At 40.1% G+C, this 24,987-nt stretch overlaps 1 protein-coding gene across 3 annotated transcripts; it reads left to right on the forward strand.

The window, feature by feature from the left end:
- The first annotated feature begins 982 nt into the window (after nt 1-982).
- nr1h5 (nuclear receptor subfamily 1, group H, member 5) lies at nt 983-24,798 on the forward strand. 3 transcript variants are annotated; one of them, XM_088331533.1, is made up of 10 exons: nt 983-1,416; nt 4,714-5,097; nt 9,315-9,455; nt 15,482-15,576; nt 18,839-18,937; nt 19,012-19,108; nt 19,189-19,308; nt 20,555-20,623; nt 21,993-22,106; nt 23,665-24,798. In XM_088331533.1, the coding sequence occupies exons 1-10, from the start codon at nt 1,320-1,322 to the stop codon at nt 23,868-23,870; spliced, it is 1,422 nt and encodes a 473-aa protein (XP_088187659.1). In that variant the 5' UTR covers nt 983-1,319; the 3' UTR covers nt 23,871-24,798. The 3 variants fall into 3 exon arrangements, with proteins under 3 accessions (XP_088187659.1, XP_088187660.1, XP_088187662.1); XM_088331534.1 differs by lacking the exon at nt 20,555-20,623; XM_088331536.1 differs by lacking the exon at nt 9,315-9,455.
- The last annotated feature ends 189 nt before the right edge of the window (nt 24,799-24,987 follow it).

Here is a 24,987-nt window from a genome sequence, read left to right on the forward strand (position 1 = left end):
TCCTGTTTTTGCAGCATAGACTACTATTGTAAATCTTAATATTTCTAAACCCAGTGTGTTAAATCATAAAACATGCTTTCAAATATAGAATTATTGAATAATAAATTGATTTCTATAGACCAGGGGTCAGGAACCTTTTTGACTTAAAGAGCCATGAAAGCAATATTTTCACATTTTTATCAGTTTGACAGCCACCAAAACTTTTTATACAAAATTCAAGAAAACCGCCAAACCCACTCTCCTGATAAAAACTAATTCATCAGCACATTTTGTTTTACTGTGTGACCTTTGATAATTTTATCAAATCTATAAAATAATAATAATGTCAAAGCTTGTGTCCCACATCAACAAAACACACCACTTATTCTTGAGGTTTATTTTGACCATCATTTTTTTCTGTTTTTAAAATTTCACAAAGTACTGCAAACGAAAAAGATACGGTAGTACTTAGTGGAGAGCACAATGTGTGCAGCGATCCACAACCCCCGTGCCCCCTCCCCAATCAAATTGCTCTGGGTTGGCTGGCGTTTTCCGGTGTTTGCAGTTTGTATTGTGGGTTTTCATCATAAAGTGTCTCAACAGGGAAAGGAGATTGTTTAATGTGCTGCCATTTAAAGGATATCTTAGAGACATACAGTCAAAACGGGGCTTGTGGGTGTATCAACGTAAGTGTTAATGGTAGTTAAAACTTTGCCCTATTTATTTGTTGTTATTTGTTGCTTCGGCTTCGCGAACACTCGGGTTCAGAAAGTCAAATTACTCAGCCCCTTATTTTATCTCTGATCCAGATGTACTCAGGAAAAGAGCCATATCTGGCTCGCGAGCCATACGTCCCTGACCCCTAATATAGACACTTTACCCTGTGGAGAACACATACACACGCATGCAAACACACACATAGCTAGCAAGTGTTGACCATGACGTTGCCAAGAAGGTGAAAGGTCACCACGTTTCCCTCCAATGTGGATATTTTCTGATCTGTGAGGTCCCAGTCGGTCACTTCCAGCTGTTTGTATCTCGGTCACATCCCAAGTCCTTCCTGGGTGTCCCCTCTATCCATTTGGGTCCTAACCTCTGGGGGGAGGCTGCATTCGGACCTCCTCCAGCACATCATCCATCACGGAAAACAAGCAAGCCTCAGCTGGACTTTTCCTTCTGCTCTTAAAGGACCATTAAGAGACCTGCTCCTGGGAGCTCGTGGAATGTTTTTATCTTTTGCCTCGACTTCTTTACATACTTGATGAAAGTTGACGTGTTTGTCAATAATCTCCTGAGTTGTCAAACTTTTGACCTGAACACTAAGACTCATTTGTGTTCCGATGAGAGACTGGATGGACGTGGACATGAACTTCTCAGCGGGGGGGTTTCTCGCTTCTTCAGACGCTTACTGTTTATCTGAGCCGCTACAGCACTTCGGTGAGGCTTCATCTTCAGCATCATAAATGTTCGATTTTTCTTTCATAATCTCCCGTTTGTTATAAGAACTTAAATTGTCTTGATATTTATTGATAAAAATATATTGAAACATTGTATGAAACGAGATTAGACACTCCAAGGTAATACGTAATAAAGACTGTTACGATAAATGGGCAAAAATATCTACAACGTAGTGCCGAGAGACGAGCACAAGTTGTAATAATAGTGCAATGAAAAAATAGTGCATTAAAATTTAGCAGTCGCAGGTAATATTTCTTTCACAGTTTGGCATGCTTGTTCAGAGTGGTGATGTCCCTGGGAAAGAAAGGCCTTGTTTTAAGGGACTTGTTGCACCTACCAGAGCTATTATTAATGATCAAATTATTTCAGTGAACTTCATGGAAATCAGTGCAACAGGCTATCAATGTGTAATATCTGGTATCTCCCTCAGGTGAGGTTGCATCATTTTGTGAATTGTGGTCATTGGCTACCTCTAAAATGAAGGAGGCAACGATTTGTTGGCGTCCTGCCTTCCCTTAAGGTCGAAGGTGTGTGTGTTTGTGTGCATGTGTGTATTTACCCCAACCCACCCACAGATAAGTGATTAAGGGGGCCAGCCGGGAGGCAGAAGGCAGTTCCGAGATATTGTTGTTGGCTCCCAAACGTGTGGGATGGAAGGGATTCCGAGGGGTGTTTAGAGAGTTTACTAATGGTTTATAAACATTATGGTCACATGATATGACTGCCCCATCCCCAAATTCCGAAATTCACATAAACAAGTCTGATAAAGACAAAAAACATCTGGTAAGAAACTAAAAGTGACAGAAGAAGACTACTGTAGCTGTTAATTTTTCAACATGTCAAATACCCTTGACTGAAATAAACACATCATTTGTTTTCCTTCCACCCATCTCTCCCAACGTCCCTCCTTCGCCCGCTCCTCCCTAACTTCCTCCATCCATCCTTACATCCAGCTATCCATCCATCCATCCATCCATCCATCCATTCAGTCTCCATTATTCACCCAAATTCATAACAAATGCAACGTTTTATACGTGACTTGTCTTTCCAATTATTCCCCTCGACCTATCGACCAATCCCAGTCGAGAATTCCCAGCTGCAGTTTTGGAGGCTGCCAACAGACACAGATCTGTTCCCAATGGACGCAGCAGTTAAAGAATGCTTCAAGGGCACGTCGAGCACAGAGACTAAATGACAAACGCAGACCCTAAAATCGGGTCGACGTCACAGGAACGTCCTTAGCTACATCCTGTTTCGGTTCTGTTGTCCACATTTCGTTACCGAAGCAACCCTATTCACTTATGGAAACAAATTCTTATGCAGACACGTCACAATTTCCCTACTTAATTTAAAACCTACCCTACTTAGAACCAAATGTTTGTTGTTTTCTAAGTTTAGTGTTATGGTAAACAGCACTAATGGTGTGAAGAGAGGTATAGCTCTGGTGAGGCACAGTCAAATTAAAAATAAATTAATCCACATCGTATTCAAGTCAAGTCAAGTCAAGTCATTTTTATTTGTATAGCCCTTAATCACAATTAGTCTCTAAGGGTATTCATTATTTAAGACAACAAGAAAACAATATATAAACTGTAACATAGGAACATAATGTTTTATTGTCTTTCCTTAAAAGTGGGGTGTGCCGTTTGAGGTGTCATTAATTGATAGTAGAATATTTCCTCTATCATGTATGGATAACAATGCCTATATGGGTTCAAAGAGCCTAATTATCTTTATTTGTTACTGTAGCATGGACATGGTGTAAGTAAGAAATGGACTGGTATAAGTAAGATGAAAAAGGAAGACAAAAGGGAAGACAAAAGCCAGAGGTGGCAGCCGCAGGTAAAAAAAAGTTCTTAATTCCGTACAGCTACTTTTAAATGAAGGATATATGCTGCCCCTTTTAAATAAAAGCATCTAAAAAATAGGTAATCCTCCATTATAAAAAAGGCCATGTAATGATAAAAGAAAAAAAATTACGGGTTAGCTAAATTTGCTGTTAGCTTGCTAAAACTATCACTAATACGTTCATTATTTCCATTTGTTGGGACGGAGGCTTGTGCTAAATCAGAATCCTTGGTGTCACTATCGCTTTCTGAAGCAAGAGAATCCCGTGCCTCACTCTGCATCTGCAGATGCTAAGCACAGTAATACATATCATATTAATTGCATTAATTATATACATAATATAACGTGAAAATTCGAAAATGTGAAAAAGAAAACCCTTTCAATCGTGAACTTCACCTTCCCCCACTCACTGCACATCACTAACCGTTATGAGTATTCATCTCTCCAATTTTGTACCCAAGTTTGTAACCCCCCGTAATGCTCAGACAACCAGTATTGAAGTTATGATAAAGAGTATTATTAGCTGATTACTTTTTTTCCCCCATTAGTTTGATAAACAACGTCGCATTTTGAATTCAATCTATGTCATCTACCGAAATAAATGCTATCCATTTAAACTACTTCCCAATTTACGTGTGTGTGTGTGTGTATGTGTGTTTGTATGTGTGTTTGTATGTAACTTATAGCTCCAAAACTGCTGAAGCGATTCTTTAAAATTTACACAGTTGTATTCTGGGCCTCCACGAGTATCTCCAGCTAGGTTTTGAATGAAGGCACCCGCAATAAAATCAAATTCAAAGTGTTTATTGTCATATGCAAAGTAAAGAACCACATTTCCCTGCACAATGAAATTCTCACTTTGCTGTCCACAAAATTACCAGCAAAAAAAAATACAGACTAGGAAACCATGTACACATATACATAAAATAATATAACGAATACTAAAAGATAAAAATACATGATTAACTCAAAATGAGTTAAGGCAATTCGATAAAAATAAAGATAAAACACAAGATTAACTCATGTGTGCATGACTAGTAAAGTGTAAATACCAACAACATCAATATGAATATGGAAACGCTGGGCATTCTACTTGTACGAGGTTGTAGGAGCCTTGTTTTGTTGAAACGTGTGTGTTACAATGAGCCAGTGCGAGGATAGGTGGCGCTCATTGCTGGTGGGAGTTAAGCATTATTTGTTTTTGTAGTCATTCACTCCGGTGGCTCTTATTTCTTGGGTGGATTGGGAAGACGTACTGTAGCAAACTGTTACGACTCGTGAGTTTGTTATGCTGGGTCCTTTTACGGACACGTGATAGGCCGCATATGCCTGCAACCTTTCTGCTTGTCATTCATGTGACATTATTACAAGTGACGCACATGGAGTACACGATAATACATTATAATTTGAATATTCTCTGTCAATCAGACATGCTGGCTGACCCTATGTGCTACCCACTGCCGGACCCTGACCCCCAGCTGTTCCCTTATAGCCAACAGCAGTACAACACAGCCAGTCATTCCTTCCCTCTGTACAGCTCACCATCGTCCTCAACGTCTTCATCTTCCTCTCAGCCTTGCCAAACTCTCTATCATTATGGTACTGACTTCCTGGAAGGTCCCTGCGATCCCGTCCCTGTCGAGTCCCACTTTGCCGGTTTTCCTCAGGGCTACGGACTGGCGGGCACTCCTGTGGTACGGAGACCCCGTGTGGGGTCTGTCGGGAGGCTCCGAAGCCAGGAGCTGTGTGTGGTGTGTGGAGACAAAGCTTCGGGGTATCACTACAATGCTCTCACCTGTGAAGGCTGCAAAGGTGATGGCTCTCATGTTACGTCACCATTGATTTTAACCCTCCTCTTGTTTTAGTTTTCAGGGAACACTCCCCATGCTGGTGGGTCTTAAAAGAAAATACACTATAAACAATATGACATCATCCAATTTCTTAGTTAACTACTTTTTAAGGCTTCCTTATCCATAAACATATGATTTCTTTCTATTTCTGTTGTGGGTCTCTGGACATTTTCTCTGCCAGTATATCCCTCAATTTCAATTAAAAAAATTTTGAGATCAACCTAAAAAGAATAAAAAGAAAATTAAAAAACATTCTTTTGTTACCAATTACTTAGGGATATTATAACACCCCTGCTAAATAGTTTTTTCATTTTAACATTATAAATTATAATAACATCTGTAGCAGGATTTGGGAACCTTTTTGACCCAAGGAGCCATAAAAGCAAAATATTTAAACACATTTTCTGAGAGAGTCACACCATATATTTTAAGACAAAATTCAACAAAACCGCCAAACCCGCTCTCCATATAAAATGTCATTCTTTAGCACACTTTATTTCGTTGTGTGTTATTTGATGATTTGATCAAATATTTGAAATAATAATAATGCCGTAGCCTGTGTCCCATATCAATGTATACACCAGTTAAATTACTTAAGTGTCACAAGGTGGAAGGGGTGACCGGACCAGAACGGAGGCAGGAGGCAGGAAGGGAGAACTCAATTGCGTACGATCAAAGCTTTTATTTACCAAAATAAAAGTTGTCCAAAAACTCCGGGAAAAACAGAACAAAAACGTTCTTACACTCAGAATGGTCAGGTACAGGTTTCCTCCGACTTAAACTAAACAGGACAAGGCATAACAGAACAGAAAAGGTATAATGAGCCAACCACCGCAATACCCACAACCCAACCTTAAATAGCACCCACGCAATTAGCTGATCTGCTTCAGCTGGTGCCCAGGGGGCGGGGCAGACCGGTCGCCACGGCGACCATGACACTTAAGAGTGTTAACCTCATTTTGACTTTCATTTTTGTCTTAAATAATAGTTTCAAAACAAGGTTTGGTTTGAACAGTTTTATTGTCACTATTAACAGCAAATAAACAATGTGGGGTTTGAACAATTTTTCTCAACAATTTTAACAGCACTTAAGCATATTCACAATTTCGTTATATCTGACAATATGACGTTTTAACAATTTTTTTCGACATTTTTAACACAATTTCACTACTGTAAATTCCGTACTATAGAGCGCACCTGATTATAAGCCGCAGCCACCACATTTTAAGAGGAAAACCGATTTTGTACATACACAAGCCGCACCTGTATATAAGCCGCATGCGCCCACATTTAAACATGTAACACAACTCAAAATTAACCCAAAGTCCCACGATTTAAACAAAATGTCCTTCATTAAAGTCCACAGTCCAATAATCACAGCCGGCAAAATGAACGGAAAATGATACCGGTACTTAAGGTTTGATGCAGACCTGCAGAGTCCGGGTCCCGTTGAAAGTAAGCCAAGGAAAAAAGTGTATATTTCCAAAGGTAAGGGTGGGAAAAATATATCAGATGAACACATTTACTCACGCAACTCCTTTTTCTTTAACCAACTTTTTAGCCCCTCTTCTTTCCTTGTCTGTCCCTCACCTTTAGCGGTCCCCACTTAAACTCGGCACCCCGCGTTTGTTCCGCCCCTCATTTTTTGTTCACCCGTGCAAAACATATCAGAATAAGTGTCTAAAATAAATACAAATAAATACATTCCAAAAATATACAGTTGCAAATACATATTATACATGGGCTACACATATTTACAAAGAAAGACGGTACACCGAGAGAATTTTCAAAGCTTTAATAATAATAATGTAGCTTTCATCCCAAACGGTGACTGTGGCAGGGCAGTTAATGGTAGCAACACTCGAGCGCTGCTGGGGGCCGTTAGCAAAATTACATAAATTGGCCACATCACTGAATAAGTCGCAGGGTTGAAAGTTAGGGAAAAAAGTAGCGGCTTATAGTCCGGAATTTACGGTATATCATATCCCAACAATGAGTTTTTATTGACACTTTTAACAGCAATTAGAATAGAATAGAATTTTACTTTTATTGTCATTCTTTGTAACAATGCACACAGAACGAAATGTCGATACACCTGACCCGTACAGTTAAACTGTAGCGAGCCGATGCAGCCGCAGCCAAACAGGGCGCAGCCATTTTAGTCATTAGGTGACCAAACCCCCCAATTCCAACCTTAATGCTGAGCGCCAAGCAGGGAGGCAATGAGTTAGGTATGACTCGGCCGAGGCTCGAACCAGCGACCTGCCAGTCTCAGAGCGGGCGCCCTACCATCTAGGCTACCGGGCTGGTTAACTTAATTAAATACATTCACAATTTCATTAGCCTAGATGGTAGGGTGCCCGCTTTGAGACTGGGAGGTCGCTGGTTTATACCTAATTGGTATAATGGCGGCGCCCTCTGGCTGCGGCTGCATCGACTCGCTACAACGGGTCAGGTGTATCGACATTTCGTTCTGTGTACATTGTTACAAAGAATGACAATACAAAGGAAATTATTATTATTATTATTATTATTATATCATATTCCAACAATATGAGGTTTGAACAATTTTTATCGACCTTTTTAACAGCAGTTAACCAATGTGGAAAGGGCGCAAACAAAGTTCCTTTGTAAAAATTAAAAAAAAAATACTGCAAACGAGAAGGAAATGGTCGTATTTACCTTGAGCGCAGGCAGCACTGAGCGAGGGGAACAAAGGGAGTGCCTTGCCCCGCCCACCTCCACTGCTCGCCCAATCAAATTGCTCTGAGTGCTTTGATGGCGTTTTGGGCTTTTTTTCTGTGGTTTTAATCATAAAGTATCTCAACACTGAACATATATACAGTGAAGAAAATAAGTATTTGAATACCCCCCACTTAAAATTATTGAGTGGTCTGAAATGTTTTTATCGTAGGTGCATGTCCACTGTGAGAGAGATAAACTAAAAAGAAAAATCCAGAAATCACAATTCATTATTTTTTTAACGAGTTATTTGTGTGATATAGCTGCAAATAAGTATTTGAACACCTGAGAAAATGAATGTTAATATTTGGCACAGAACCCTTTGTTTGCTATTACAGAGGTCAAACGTTTCCCGTAGTCTTCACCAGGTTTGCATACACTGCAGGAGGGATCTTGGCCCACTCCTCCACACAGATCTTTCCTAGATCAGTGATGTTTCTGGGCTGTCGCTGAGAAACACGGAGTTTGAGGTCCCACCAAAGATTTTCGATTGGGTTCAGAAAATTTCAGACCCCTCGATGAGTTCTAAGTGAGAGAAATAGAAAAATAGCAGGATGTTCAAATACTTTTCTTCACTGTATTTATATGAGTTTCCATTCAAAGGAATTATTAGCATAGCATTCAGTAACTACCAAAGCGGCGTACTTCGGTGTAAATTGTAGGTAAAAATGTGCCCTAAATATACTGGAACCAAGGTTTTAGGGGTCACCTTCACATGTAATATAATGGGGATCTAATTATCTAACCTTGAAATGTCACAGAGAAAAGATTAATGGTCAAATTTCATCCCCGAGCCATATCTACTTATTAAAAGAGCCATACTGTATATGGCTGGTGGGCCATAGGCACCCGACTCATAAATATTAACTTAATCAAAAAGGCTAAAAATATGTTTCTCATCAATAAAACTTTAATACAAATACAGATAAAAAGCACAACAGGTCAAAAGAGAAAATATAAACTTGGAGGACCAAACAAACAACAGCCAAGAAGGACCAAGATTGATTACTCGTTCGGAAACAAATAAATAACCAAATTGGAGTAAAAGTTTGTGTCAAAGAACTTGCTTGTCAATGCAAGTACGTGTTAAAATGCATGTTTGGCAAAAAAGTATCACTTTTAGTGTATATTTTGCAGAGAGTTTTCTTGCATTTTATGAACAATACGTCCAGTCTATGTATTAGTTCGGTTGTGTCTGTAGCTTATTTTTTACCGCTGGGTCGAAATCTACCATAACAATACAAATGTTCCAATTCAAATAGAGCATTTTATAATGTAGTGATTTTTTCTCTTTTACTTGATTTTGTTAAAAAATACATTCGTGACAAAGTCAAGAAGCCTTAATGCAATAAAAAAATGTTTGTTGTTTTTGTGTGCGTTTAAAACAGAGGAGGGTTCAGTGATGGAGATTTTCTTTCCTTCGCCTAAATTTTTCAGGCTTCTTTCGGCGCAGTGTGACCAAAAAAGCTGTTTATCACTGTAAGAGAGGCGGCTCCTGCGAGATGGACATGTACATGCGGAGGAAGTGTCAAGACTGTCGCCTCAGAAAATGTCGCGCTGTGGGAATGCTGGCTGAGTGTGAGTAGGGACGGTAACAGGATCACGCCACTGATGCCACACATTGCAAAACCAGAACAAAACAAAACAAAAAGGGCAATAAAACCAATATGCGTTGCCAATGGAGCTTGCTGATTCTCTGTTTGGAGCAACATTCAATGTCTGCATCTTACTTTTAACCTGATTTTTCTCTAAAATCTGCAAAATTTTAATAAAAAAGTATTTTAGTTATTCACTTTAAGTGTTTGCAATCATTGAACTCTAAATGTGATGCCTTTCAAATATTATTTTGTATTTTAGATTACTTTTTGGTGACACATGTGCGCAATTATATTGTGTTCGCAGTGCAATGTAATCAACTTCCTCATGTGTTGTAGGCCTTAAAATTATATAACCATTTATTTCCTTTATTGATTTGTTAAACTACACTAAAAGTAATTTCATTCTGCCATTAAAATTATGAATTTATTTTTCTACCTGTTATTTAGATCAAATTTCCAATATCCCACTAGTAATTATCCACCCTGTTAAAATGTGCACAATTGTCCCCCCAAAAAGAATATATTTCCATAAACACCATTTACAGAAAGTGACATCATTTGATTTTGGTGGGAGTTCAAAAGTGGAAAAAGACGGAAGGTTCAACTTTTATTCCCCTTACTTTTGTATTTTATTTTAAATGCGTTGTACGAGTCACTCTTAATATTCTACCCTGTTATGGCAAATTATAGAAAATGTTTATCGAGTACATATATTTTTAAAAAATACATCAGATTTAGTTATTAAGGTTTTGTTACTCTGTTCAAATGGATCAGCTAAAGAGCTACAGCTAGATTAGCTTAAATGAATTCCAGCCTGTTAGGTCTATTAACCTAACAGGTTGGATTGGGGGTGATCAGTGGGCGTGGTTTGGGGGGCGAATCAGTCGGGAGTTATAATAATAATAAGTAGAAAATCAACGTTTTAACTTCATACGGTAAATATGTTTGTGTTTATGAACAAGACATTTTTTAAATAAGTTTTGCTGGTAAAATGTTTGTTAGGAAATGGCAGGGTGAAAAACATTCACAGACACTGTTTAAGAAAGTGAGCTATAATTATGATTGTATCCATCTTTGAGCTTGACCATCATAATTCTTAGTGTTTAAATATTAGTGTTGTAATAAAATAATAAAAAAAATCATAAAAACATAACGTGGGATATGTTTTTCTAAAAAATTATGACACCAGAATGTTGCGGCGAAAAACAATATCCTGCTTCATTGTGACCAAAATTGTGAGCTTACTGCGTCACCTAATCAACCATGATGTCAGTAGACCAGGAGTAAGGAACATTTGGCTCATGAGACAGTTATGGCTGTTTTCGTGGGTACCTTGGCCTCTGGAATAAAATATGGGTCATTATTATCTTATCTGTAATCTTCCAACTTTAGCATATGCAGTGCTAAAGCAACACACTGACTTGTTAGTTTGGTCTGAACTAAATAGGGTAAACAATATATGTTCACCATTGAGACATTTTATCATGAAACCCACAGAATAAACTGTAAATGTCAAAGAACGCAAGTCAAGCACCCAGAGCAACATGATTGGGTGAGCGGTAAAGATGATTGGATCTCTGCACACAATGCCCACTCCCCTAAATACATCCGTATCCTTCTTGTTTGTGGTATTGTGTGACATTTTTACAAAAGACCTCTGCTTGCACCTTGTTTTGAAACCAAATGAGACTCAATGATCTTAGCTAACCGCAGGAGAGAACATTCTATTTTTTTATATGGTACACAGCCTCGGGCATTATTTTTTTTTTTTTCATAGATTTGATTAAATGATCAAATGTGACACAGTAAAATAAAATGTGATGAATAATTCTTTTTTATCTGGAGAGTGAGTTTGGCGGTTTTGATGAATTTTGTTTTTAAATATGGTGTGGCTCTCCCTAAAAAATAAACAAAAATATTATGCTTTCTTGGCTCTTTGAGTCAAAAACGTGCCCGACCCCTGTGCTAGACCATCGGTGCCATTAGTTAATCAGGGATGTACTGAGTCTAAAATTAAGTCTTTGTTTTCTGAACAAATTTTCAGCCACACTGTAAAAATTAAAGTCAAGTCAAGTCATGTTTATTTGTATAGCCCCTAATCACAAAGAGTCTCAAAGGGCTGCACAGACCACAGATTATTGCAAACCACAAACTATAATGACACCATCCCCTCATCTAAAACCTACATGAGGGCAAATAATACACATACTATCAACATAAAATATAGGTTATTCATATGCTATAGAAGTGTTTTTCAAGCTTAGATTTAAACATTTCCACTGAAGTTGCAGATCGAATCTCAGGGGGAAGAGCATTCCACAGCACCGGGCCCCGGATGGAGAACGCTCTCGAACCTGCGGATTTCTTCTTTTGACTCTTGGGATCACTAGTAGCATTTTCAGAGCGAAGGCTCCGGACTGGGACGTAGGGGGAAATTAAATCTGAAAGATATGAGGGAGCAAGTCCATGCATGATTTTGTATACTACAAACAAAACCTTAAAATCACATCTTAAGCTAACAGGGAGCCAATGCAGGTTAGCTAAAATCGGCGTAATGTGATCAAACTTTCTTGTCTTAGTTAAAAGCCTCGCTGCAAAATTTTGTACCAGCTGAAAGCTCTTGATTTTGGACTTCGGGAGACCGCAGAGTAGTGCATTACAGTAATCAAGACGGGATATAACAAACGCATGAATTATAATATATAGGGCAAATTTTAGCAACATTGCGAAGATGGAAGAAAGCTGTTCTGGTAATATAATAATTCAATAATATCACCTAATCGAAGCATGTAAATGCTGAAAAGAAGGGGGCCAAGTACTGAACCCTGCGGAACACCACAGGTAACACAAAAGGGCTCAGATGTCATTTTAAAAATACAATTATAAAAAATACCTTCTGTCGTCAAATGAATTCACATTTTGTTTTTTCTTATTAAACTTAATAAAACACATTTTTTTGAAAATGAAATAAATTGTGTTTAGTATTTAACTGATGTACAAGCAAAAATCAAACTTTCATATTATTTTTCTTATATTACAGCATTCTAAATAGTGTGGTAATAATGTACAGAGAAGAGCCAGCCAGTCATATTGCAGGGCAGACATATTTTGATTTCCAGGATTTGCTTTCTCCATGTCTCTCACTTTTGTGTACGCATGCTGATGTGCTCACTATTTTGCTCCGTTTTGCTTTCAACTGGAGCTATTGCCCAAATGCACTGACATTCAAACTGCGTTTACATCACTCTGCAGACTAAAATTCGCGTTTTCCCACTCGTGTTTTTGAGTGAATTGTCCCAATTTCAAACTGTGCTTGAATTTTCAAAGAAAGTAGCATCCTCATCAAACTTAGGGCCCGGTCACACAGCCTTTCACGGGCGTATCGAGGCTGAATCACGGCCGGAAATTTCTGCCTGTGAAGCAGACGCTGTTGGACGCTTTGATATTGCGATACAGACGAGATACAGCAGTGCTTTACACGTGGTAAGAAATTCACACGCGGTTGGCCGCGCGAAAACGTTTTGCGCTGCTCAAAACTTTAGACCACGGGTAACCGCGGGCGGCACTCGTGGTACACACGAGGTAAAGACACGGTAAAGAACGTGCTGGGACGTGCTACGGCCAAGACGTGGTTACACGCGGGTAGGACGCAAAATTTTAGCGGGTAATTGCGGGTGGAGCACGTTCATAGCACGTTTGTTCTGCGCCTGTATCGCGGTGTTATCACGTGCATTAGCGTGTGTAACGCGTGTGACGGTCAAAGGCCTTTCTCCGCGTATATACAGCGCGATTTGCCGAGCACACGTCAGTTGTGCTCGAGACGTCGAGGGGTGAACATGGATCCCCGTCACCGTAGTGACCTCGTCTTAATCCATTTTTATTTCTTGACATTTCTTTTCATTTCATAACAAGATTATAGAATAAAAATGAAAAACTATTACAAAAATTCAGATTCAGATTCAGATTCAGATTCAGATCTACTTTATTGTCATTCTAGTACACGTGTATACAGAACGAAATGTCGATGGATCTGACTCCCACAGTTTCCCTCAGTGTCCTTCAGTGTACAGATATAAATAAAGCTGTATTGTGTTATTTACCATAGTGCCGATAGTGCAAGAAGAGACGCTAACCAGATGTGCAAGATGGGCAGTCAGGTTAACAAGTCAGGTACACAGTACCATTATATTGTAACAATAACACTGTAAGTAATAACACTGTAAGTAACAATAGTGCAGAGATCAAATGTGCAAGGAGTGGCAAGCTATAAAAAAAACTGCCACTAGTGCAAAAGTCAAATTAGCAGCCGTTTAGATTTAAGTTAACTATATGTTAGATTGACCATTTAACAGTCTAATGGCCAGGGGGACTAGACTATTGCGGAGCCTGGTGGTCCTGCACCGCACACTGCAGTACCTCTTCCCAGAGGCTAGCAGAGTGAATAGTCCATGATGGGGGTGAGAGGGGTCCCCGGTAATGTTCTTAGCATGGGATAAGCAGCGCTTCTGGCCAATGTCCTGAATGGAGGGAAGTGTAGTCCCGATTATTTTCTCCGCTGTCCTCGTTACCCTCCTCACACTACCCCAGTCGGTAGCGCTGCAGCCTCCACACCACACAGAGATACAGCTGGTCAGGATACTCTCTATGGTGCCCCTGTAGAATGTGATGAGGGATGGTGGGGGCAGGTGGGCTCTCCTCATCCTCCGCAGGAAGTACAGGCGCTGCTGTGCCCTCTTAACCAGAGATGCAGTGTTCACGGACCAGGTGAGTTTGTTTGTGATGTGCACCCCTAGGAACTTGATACTGCTGACAACCTCCACAGCCTTGTTGTTGATGCAAAGTGGGGCATGGTTGGGCTGGTTTTTCCTAAAGTCGACAATGATCTCTTTAGTCTTGTCAACATTCAGGACCAGGCTGTTGTCCTTGCACCAGCCCACCAACTGCTCCACTTCCTCTCTGTAGGCCAGGTCGTTGTCATCCCTGATGAGGCCCACCACCGTTGTGTCGTCAGCATACTTCACGATGTGGTTTGTGGCGGACCTAGGGACGCAGTCGTGTGTCATCAAGGTGAACAGCAAGGGGCTTAGGACGCAGCCTTGGGGGGAGCCCGTGCTGAGGTAGATGACATCTGAACTGTTCTGACCTATCCGCACAGATTGGGGTCTGTCACAGAGGAAGTCCAGCAGCCAGTTCCGCAGGGGGGTGTTGAAACCCAGAAGCCCCATTTTGTCTACCAGATGTTGTGGGATGATGGTGTTGAATGCTGAACTGAAGTCCAGGAACAGCATCCGCACATGGGTGTTCTTCTCCTCTAGGTGTGTCAGGCTCAGGTGAAGCGCAGAGGAGATGGCATCCCTGGTGGAGCGGTTTGTCCTGTAGGCAAACTGAAAGGGGTCGAATGAAGAGGGGAGACTGGAGGTGATGTGCTCTTTAACCAGTCTCTCGAAGCACTTCATTATGATAGTTAAAAATAACATATTGGCTTCTTCTTCGGTGCCATAGCTTGAAATCTTTATCTTCACGGGACTGTGTCTTGAGCGGTTATGATTTCTACAGCCCGGCTCGGCAGCTTTTATACCCGTGGTCCACACGCGAATATGACGTGGAACTGACGCGATGAGGAAGCGGAACAGTCGCCGGCGTCTGTTTTGCGGGCATACCACGGATGAACAGCGGGTTGGACAATTTTGCGCATTTTCTACCGCGGGCGACCACGGGCAAAAAAAAAAATCGCAAAATTTTACCCGCGATACAGACGCAAAAGGCTGTGTGACCGGGCCCTTATGCAGGTCACATAACATTAAACCTTTATAATAAGGCAGGGGCTCGTAGGGCTATTTGGCTTTTGGTTTATTTTGATTTGCTAGCTCCTCTGATTCAGTACTTTTGGATGTTGAAACCTCGGGAATTTCTTGTTCTACCGGCAAAAAAATGGCTTCTACAACAAACGGGAATATGGCGGTAGTGATCTGCAGACTCCTCAAAAGTCATTGTTCTCACCCGCAGGCCTCCTGACGGAAGTTCAATGTCAGTCCAAACGGATGAGAAAAGGAGGAAAAAGAATGAGACAAGATAAAGAGGAAATTGCTGACAGCAAGCAGGTACACTCAAACCGAAGACTTAAAAGACAGGTACCATTCAGTCCCGCGCTTGTTTGTCCCCACCACACAGCTAACGTTATAGGCCTGCTTACATACGCTAGCTAGGAGCGGGGTGGTAAAAAAATCTGGGGGGCAGTAAGAATGGGGCGGTGGGGGGTTAGTAGTCCAAAGTCAGAACTTTAAACGTAGTGCGATTGTGAAACAGTTTTGTAGTGAGTGATGGAGTTTTGGCCAACCACAATTGTTATTGTTCGAGTTTTAAAAGCGCCGACCAATCAGAGACAAGTTTTAATAATAGCACAAGCCAATCAACGTGATTAAGTTTGCAAGCACCACACAAGTTTGGGAACCATTGACGTAAAGTATGGCATCGGTGGGTACCAAATCACGAAAATGCACCAGTTTCACGTGAAATATGGGAACGGCGCCCCCAATACACGTGTCCTATGTGCCACAGCTTCAGGAGAGAACGTGTTGTAACCCTTTGGCTCTTCAGAATTTAAAAAAAAACTCAAGAGTCTCAATGTGATTAGGGCTTAATGTCTTTAAACAGAAGCCACATTTTTTTTCTCTCCCTTCTTTCCACTGCCAAAAATTTTGGACACAGTAAGACAACAAACTTTTCCTCGTCCATGTATTTCCTCGGGTTCCGGGGTATTTTAGTTTGTCTCTCTATCGCCATTTATTTCCACCTGTCTTCTTATCCCTGTTAAATATTGTTTTCAAGGTTTAACTTTTGCGTCTGCTATACTTTGTCAACACTTCACACTCAGTGCAGAGCGTGATAACTCTCTACAGGCCTCCAATTAGGAGGGCAGCTTGAAAAAGAAATTCTCAGACGTGGGTGTTTAAAACCATTCGTGGTAATAAAATACAGTAATCCCTCACTGTTTCACGGATTTACTTATCGTGGTGTCGCTACTTAGCGGATTTTCATCGTGCATTGAGTTTTACACTATGATCGGCTAAACATAGGACGATGCTTTCTATCACCAACACATTTGGACTCTGTACTACCTAGGTGCTCCCTGGCGCTCTTTAAAGTGTTTGATAATAAAAAATATATGGTTTCTGTAGGACAGAACGAGACAGTAAATGCAGTTTTTTTTAAAGTCCGCATGATAACAGCAAAATATCATGTAGAGTGGATCATGTTCTAAATCCATACAGTTGTGCAATAAAACAGCAAGATTATTATTAAAATTATAATTCAACAGTGCAGGAGTATGTTGTAAAACAAAGTTTATAAAGAAAAGTACTTTAATTTGTTCAACAAACACCTCAGCCTTTAAATCGGGTTTGTTCTTAAGAATTAAATAAATATTTAAATGAATCAATAAGGGTTTGTACCTTGTGAATTTTGACTATCGCGGGTTGATTTTGGAACAAATTCCAAATGAAAAAGGAGGGATTACTGTGTACAAAAATAATTGTAAGGCATTTAAGCTTTTATTGGATGAGAAAGGTAAACAGGAGACTAATGGAACCGATAATGACAATGCGACTCTACGGTGCAGTGTAATGCAACGGAGGAATCCCAATTTTGTGAGTTACTTCTGGAGCATTAGAATGTTAACAAAGCCCAATTTGGCTAGTGGTTACCAAAAATATGTAATCGTGGAGCCAAAAATATGATAGCCCTGCATCTGAGCGTACAAAATACATCACGTTACCATGTAACATATGATACTTTGGATCTATTTTGGATCTTTAGTAGGTCTTATACTCCTTTGTCTCGCGGCTTCAAACCACTGAAACTGACTCCATTTTTGTGTACTGTACTGTTTTTCGTATGTTAGGCTTTAGTTGCAATAATGTTTCCTTTTTTTGTTTGTCTGACATTGTTTTCATCTACACCAAACGTTTTTGCTGTTTCCAGTTCGCTTGATTCTTCAGCGGGCTTCGTTCCTTTTGGCTTGAAGTCAGCAGTAGCTATAGGACAGGCATTTTCCTTTTTCTCAAGGCATTGTGCCTTGCAACTTTTTTTACAGATAAAATGATCCAGTTCAGCTCATTATTTCCACGAATTTTCACGTTTTCCCAATTGGTTTCCTGTCTGTTTGTCGTTTCTCTAAAGGCAAACAAATATGCGCATATAAGCCGACCAAGCAACCAAACATAAGTCTCACTTGAAAATACGGGAAAGGCACAGGTTGGTCATATGCGTCCTCGCTTCACCAGGGAACGTCATTTAAACCGTTCTGCGCTGCTAGCTCAACAAGACATTGATCGATCTTTTTTATTAGGTGGGGACAAAACAAAGATTGCTTGATATTGGTGTGGGACACTATGCCCTTGCTTTAACATGTGACTTTGATTTAGTACTTAACACTTAAAGCCCCAGTGTGTCACATTTGACCATCAGATGACATTATTGTCAAATGCGAAAGAAAACCACAGAGCACAGCGTAGCAGCAAGATGCCAGACAAACATGGCGGACACTTCTAGGTAGCGATTCCACTCTAAAATACAAACTAAAAATTAACATTGGTATGATAGTTCATATGGGCGGCACGGCGGGTGAGTGGTTAGTGCGTCCAGGGCACAGCTCTGAGGTAATGGGATCAAAACTAGCTAGCTACGAGCCTTCCTGTGCAGAGTTTGCATGTTCTACCTGTGCTTGCGTGTGTTTCTTCCAGGCACTGCAGTTTCCTCCCACATTCCAAAAGAATGCATGTCAGGTGATTTGGCCGGTTCAAATTGTGCCTAGGTGTGAATGAGCGAGTGACTTGTCTGTTTCTGTGTGCACAACCAGTTCAGGGTGTACCCTGTACACTGCCAGGTAGCTGTGATGGGCTCTAGCACCCCCGCGGCCCTACTGAGGATAAGCGGTGCAGATAATGGATGGATGGATGATAGTTCATGGTTTTTTGCCAAGTACAGTAATCCCTCAGTTATCGTGGTTAATGGGGACCAAAACCACCCGAGAAAAGTAAAAATCCACGAAGCAGCGACGCCCCTTCAAAAATGCTTAAACAAAATAAATAAATAGATATATTTTTTAAAATTATTATTTTATTTTATTATTATTATTTTTTAGACTTGCAAAGCTCTGAACCCGCGAACGTGGAACCGCGAAGTAGCGAGGTAACACTGTATTCAAATTAATGTTTTTTTATACTGAATGAAAGTTTTTGTACCACTAGGAGGCAATAAATATGACACAATGTCCCTTTAAAGGCCAGGACTCACGCGATCTGAATTAGAACACTTTGGCATCTCACTGTTCTCGAATGTACAGTAAAGATCTTTTGTCTTTAGGTGTTTGCATGCACCTTAAGCCGAGAGCAGAAACAGACAGTGGACAAGATGATGGAGGCTCAGCGGGTATGTGGAGCTCAGTTCAACGAGCGCTGCAGGGTGAGACAACAAGACGTCCAGGTTTAATTTCCCTTGTTTCATCCGGTTGCTTATAACAATCTATCTGTTGCTAGATGTTTGAGTGGCCGTGTGCAGAAGAACAGGAGTTGCATTCGGAAGTTTCGTCTCTTCATTTGCAAAGAATGTTGCAATTTGCAAAGACGGTGCCTGGTAAGGTGTTGTCAGACACGCGCTTTGGAGTCCCAATGAGTATGTGATCAATTAGCTGGAAAAGTTATTTTGGTTGACAGGTTTCGACTTGTTAGATGTGTCCGACCAGCACTGTCTCTTGTCCGGGTCTTCACTAGACCTCATGTTCTTGCTGACTGCTCAAAACTTTGCCAATGACCCGACTGCTAAACCTGCTGCAGGTAAGAACACAAGATGACAGGATTGAGTTGAGCAAGTCGTTTTGAACATCTGCAACACAAAATTATAGTAGGGTTGATTTGAAAGAGTCCTCCGGGCACTCCGGTCTCCTCCCACATTTCAAAAACATGCATGTCAGGTTAATTGGCCCTAGGTGTGAATGAGCGAGTGAGTTGTCTGTCCCTGTGTGCCCTGCGACTGGCTGGCAACCAGTTTAGGGTGTCCCCTGCCCTCTGCCTGAAGATAGCTAGGATGGGCTCCAGCACCCCCCGCAACTCTATTAAGGATAAGCGGTGCAGATAATGGATGGATGGACAATGTGTGGTGATGTTCATGTCTGTTTATTGTCCTACTTCAACCTATGAATTAAGTTTGTGAACTACTCACTTTGATAAAAGTACCAGAATCATTAGAAAGGTAATTCTCCATATTGATGAAAAGTCCTAGCAATAAGAAAAAAAGATTGGTTGGCTTGCTAATAGCATCACTAATTTTATTGCTTGGGGCTGAGGTGAGTGCCAAGTCAGAATCCCTGTTCTCACTTTTGCCCTCTGCCGTGAAACAAGAGAATTGCGTGCCTCACTCTGCATCTGCAGACACTCAGCACAGTAATACGTTACATACTAGTTCTATGAATGATTTTTTTAATGTAAAGTTAAAAATCAGCAATTTTGAAAAAGGAAATCGGGAAAATTACATTTAACATTGAATAAATATTACCAGTATATATACTGTATATATATATATATATATATATATATATATATATATATATATATATATATATATATATATATTTATATATATACATGTTTTAATTTATTTTAATTCATTATATCTTTCCTCCCTTGACTGCACGTCATTGTAATGCGTCATTACAGTGTAACATATTATAACATTTCAATTAAGGTTAGCGGAAATGGAGACCGGTAATGGCATATATCTGAATGACAGTATCTTAGCCAATGACAGCATGTGAGAAACACTCTGTTCACTATTATTATTGTTTTATAGCCATCCGTCACTATTTGGCTGAATGGATGCCTATCCTTCTTTACACCTATTGGTTGCTTGATTTGCATACTTTGCATGATATCCAATGCATGTGCAGCTATTTTCTCTTCAATCGTGTCACTTATTTTGTTCATGCATATTTTAAGATATGTGCAAAACATGTGGGGTTAATACTGTATTGTGATGTTGGGTAGCATGACTTCATAATTATTATTCTGAGGTTGTCTTTTTCAGCACTGCAGATTTTCAGCATCTCAACTAACAACTGTCTAAAATTCGGATGCTCAGAGGACAATTTCCAAAGTGAGTTGTAGTGTGAACATTAGTTCATTCATAAAGGAAGGAGACATGTATGATTTGGTTGGGACTCTCACAATTGGCATATATCAATTTAATGCACAACTGTTGAGAACAGTTAATAGTGTAGAATGTTCTAAAGATGTCCTAAACAAAATATTTTTCTCATCTCATTTACAACAGATTAAAAATTGCGAGACCGTGTTACAAAAATTATAGGTTTTCCAAGTTGTGGCCAAAATGGCGGGCTGACATATTGAACATCAATCTATGCAACTCTGGAAGATTTCAGTTTTTTTTAATTGTATGGGAAAAAAACATTTTGCACTATTTAATGCTGCAGTGTGAATTATATAGCGCTTTCTATTGGAATAAAACTCTAATTAAAAGTAAAAATTGATTTAAAAAAATGAAAGAAAACACACATACAGTCATGAACATTTTTTAATGTATATTCTAGACATTTACTTGTATTACATGGCTACGGGTGTCAGAACCCGAACAGACGGTGGACCCAGACGTGTAACGTTTTATCATAAGCTTTATTTTACGGGAATGGGGCAGTCATGCGCGGGAACACAAACACCAGTGATTCGGCGATTGCTGGGTAGAGGAAGTGAGACAGATAAGTCAGGCGCGGGAAAACAGGAAGCCAGAGGCAGACAAGATTGAAACCGGACAGGACAGACGGGATCGATACCTGATACTAGATACACGAGCAAGATACCGGACTTGACAGGACAGACGGGATCAATACCGGATACTGGATACACGAGCAGATACCGGACAGGACAGGACATACGGGATCAATACTGGATACTGGATACATGAGCAGGATACCGAAATGCAAGTCAAAATGCAAGTCTGGTGAGTGCAGAGGTTCGTTGATGGACTGACAAGGAGTGAATGGGTTTAATTAAGAGGGGAGCCAATCAGGCAACGAGCAGCAGCTGGCGCCAAAGGAGCGGACCCAGGTGAGGGCAATGGGCAATCGTGACAACGGGTGCCTCCTGAAGAGGCTGACATACTTCAATTCCAACTTCCTACTACAGATTCCAAAATGACAGTTTTAAAAAGTAAACTTATCCCCCGGTGGCGATCATAGCTTACTTTCGACATTTCGGTCCTGCATGTGATTGTCGCTCATACCCGTTTTCATTCCTGGTCTTCTCCCCAAAATGCTTCTTCGTTCACTAATTGAAAGTAGACTTGTACATTTTTCTGAGTATTTCAAATGCACTTTTCGTTTAGTAATAACAATAGCAAGTAAAAAAAATCCAAGAATTGCACATTTTTATGTCAATGAGGCAAGGTCTCTTGCACCACCTACTGTGTATTGGTGCACACTCCTGGTCATCTTTGTGTGTGTTGACAGGACACAGTGACGATCTGCTGAGCCCTATCCTCAACTTCTTTCACAGTATGGTGGAGCTGCAGGTCACCGAGGCTGAATACACGTTGCTTGCTGCCACTGCACTGCTCTGCTCAGGTAAAGAAATCTACTATATCAGGGGTGGCGAACATGTGGCTCTAGAGGCTCTTGGCCAATAAGAATGTGACTCTTTGCCTCATCATATTTTCTATATACTGTGGCTCTTTGCCTTGTTTCATGATTATTTTTTTTTTGTGTATTGAGGGTGGACACTTTCCTTGAAATCAACACAAGAACAATACTTGTTGTATTGAAAGGAGAAAATAGGAAAATAACATGTTTTTAATTGTGTGTGTTTGTCTGTCATGGCCAGGGTTGGGTAGGGTTACTTTAACTGGATTACTTTCAATTACTTTTAGATTACTCCAATACCAAATATGCTAATAAAAGACAAAAGAAACTAAATATGAATAAAATTACTAAATTTTGTGCAGGCTTGGGGAGTAACGGAATACATGGAACGGCAAAAATGATGTTGGCAAGCTGTTTGGATTTATTTTCATTTTGTTTCTGTCGCATTTTATGTTACTTTTGCCGGAGATCAAAGAGATCAAAGCCAGGAGAGAAAGCTTACCACGTGTTGTGAGTCATCATTTTATTCATATTTAGTTTCTTTTGTCTTTTATTAGCATATTTGGTATTGGAGTAATCCAAAAGTAATTGAAAGTAATCCAGTTAAAGTTACCCTACCCAACCCTGGTCATGGCAGGTCAGTGCGTGGTGTGGCTCTTTGACTTTCAGTTAAAAATTTCGGCTCTTTGTGTCAAACTTGTTCCCTACCCCTGTACTATATCATCAGCCCCTAAAAAATTACGAAATTCAGTATTGTTAGTTAAACTCCGTGTGGAGTTTGCATGTTCTCCCCTTACCTGCGTGGGTTTCCTCCGGACATTAAACCTTCCTCCAACATTACAAAAACAAGCTTGTCAGGTTAATTGGCTGGTTCAAATTGTCCCTAGGTGTAATTGAGCAAGCGAATGGTTGTCCGTCTTTGTGTACATTGCAACTGGCTGGCAACCAGTTCAGGGTGTCCCCTGCCCACTGCCCGAAGATAGATGGCATGGGCTCCAGCACCCCCGCGACCCTACTGAGGATAAGCGGTACAGATAATGGATGGATATATATATATATATATATATATATATATATATATAAGAAAGAGATACAGAGACACAGGCAGACACGCACGCACCCTATCCATTCATCATCACACAATTTTAGACACGGTGCCAATGTTGTAATGGATCAGCCAAAATAGCGTTGTGCATCGTGGTACAGTGACAAAAAAATAGTAAGACAAAAAAAAACCACTAATGTATTTTCTTTTGACATATATAATCCTATTGGATTAGTGATTACTTAGGGGGTTTTGGCTAATTAATATGCTTACTAATGTTTTTGGGCCAGGCCGCAAGAATATAGTCAGATATTAAACTGGTACGTGGTACAGAAAGGGTTGCCGACCACTGTCTTAAAAAAGTGTCATAAAGGAATACTTTATTATTGATGTCTACCTGTATGGAATGTCAATTAACTTAATTTAAATAATTATTAGAATTAGAAGTGTCCCCTATGCATGTGGTTCAGATGTGCTTGTTCTGCGTCAATCCTTCAGACAGTGCATCATTGTTGGCCACCAACTATGTGGAAAAAATGCAAGAGCTGATCCTGGATCTACTATCTCGAATCTGCGGGCCCAAAACTGCAGCGGCGGGAAGCGGGCCACAGAGATTGGGTCGTCTCCTGGGCCGGCTGACTGAGTTGCGGACCCTCCGACATAACTACCTCCTCCTTACCCGAACAAATCGTGGACTCAGATGAGCGCAAGGTCATGTGTGCTTCAACGCAGGCAGTGTTTTGGTCAGCACTCACATCTGTTGTGTTTGCAGTTGAAATACAAAATTTTGCATGATCTTGCTCCTTTCACCTTTTTCATGGCCAAATTCAAGCACTATTTAAGGAATTTGAAAGCCAATTTTCCAATTTCTCCAGGATCATTAAAAGGAGAAATCCAGCGGGAATAATATATTTTGCAGATCCAGTAATATGTCTGTGATTTGCGTGTGAGATTTTTAATCCTGCGTGTGCATTTATGACATAATTTTTAGAGTTTGAGTAAATCATGAATATATTTGTGTCTGAACAATATTAGTGTCATTTTTTTGGAGACAAATTTCTCCCCATATAATATAAGTTAATATGTTGCTTACATTTCCAGTTGCAGACTGTTCTACCCATTAAAATTGCCCACTGGGAAACGCTACCTTAATTTTTTTGCATGGCCTGTAATAAATATAATTGATACACAATCCTTACAATAAAAATCCAGATTTTACAGTGCCGAGTTTAGATGTAGGATAAGACTGTCCGGTGTGGGCGATGATGCTTCATAGGTTAATGCCATGCAAACTAATGCCAGCTGCCGTTAATCACGGGGAAGAAGGAATGCAATGGCTAAGCCACCAGAGCTGTGTTAGCATCATTTGTAAGCAGACTTGTTGTCACACATGGCAAAAAAAGCATTTACAAGCACTTCCCCCAAAATTAAAGCACTATTCAACCCTTGAAAACACAACATTAAATTCAAGAAATTTTAGCGAACTGACATTGACGCCGATGATACGAAGAGAGGTCAAGCGGTTTTGATAGAAAACTTTCCCCTGCTGTTGAATTCGGATGTACAAAATAAGGTGAAAAAGTTGAAATATCTTGAGCACATTGTAAATATTGAATAAAGTGCTGCAAAACATCCTTTTTACTCCTTTTCTGTATTTTATGGCTAATGTTGTCAAAAAACAATCTCTTGAAGGGCGTCACAAGTGTTTCCAGATGTCACCGCCATGTTTTGTATTAGAGTGCATGCGTTGTGGAAAAGAACAGCCTGCTGTTTTCCTTAGTACTGCCACCAAAAAAAAAGAAGCCAGTGTTTGAAATGAAA

The sequence above is a fragment of the Urocampus carinirostris genome, chromosome 3, assembly GCF_059441175.1.
Source record: "Urocampus carinirostris isolate Australia breed hairy pipefish chromosome 3, RoL_Ucar_1.0, whole genome shotgun sequence".
Taxonomy (NCBI): Eukaryota; Metazoa; Chordata; class Actinopteri; order Syngnathiformes; family Syngnathidae; genus Urocampus; species Urocampus carinirostris.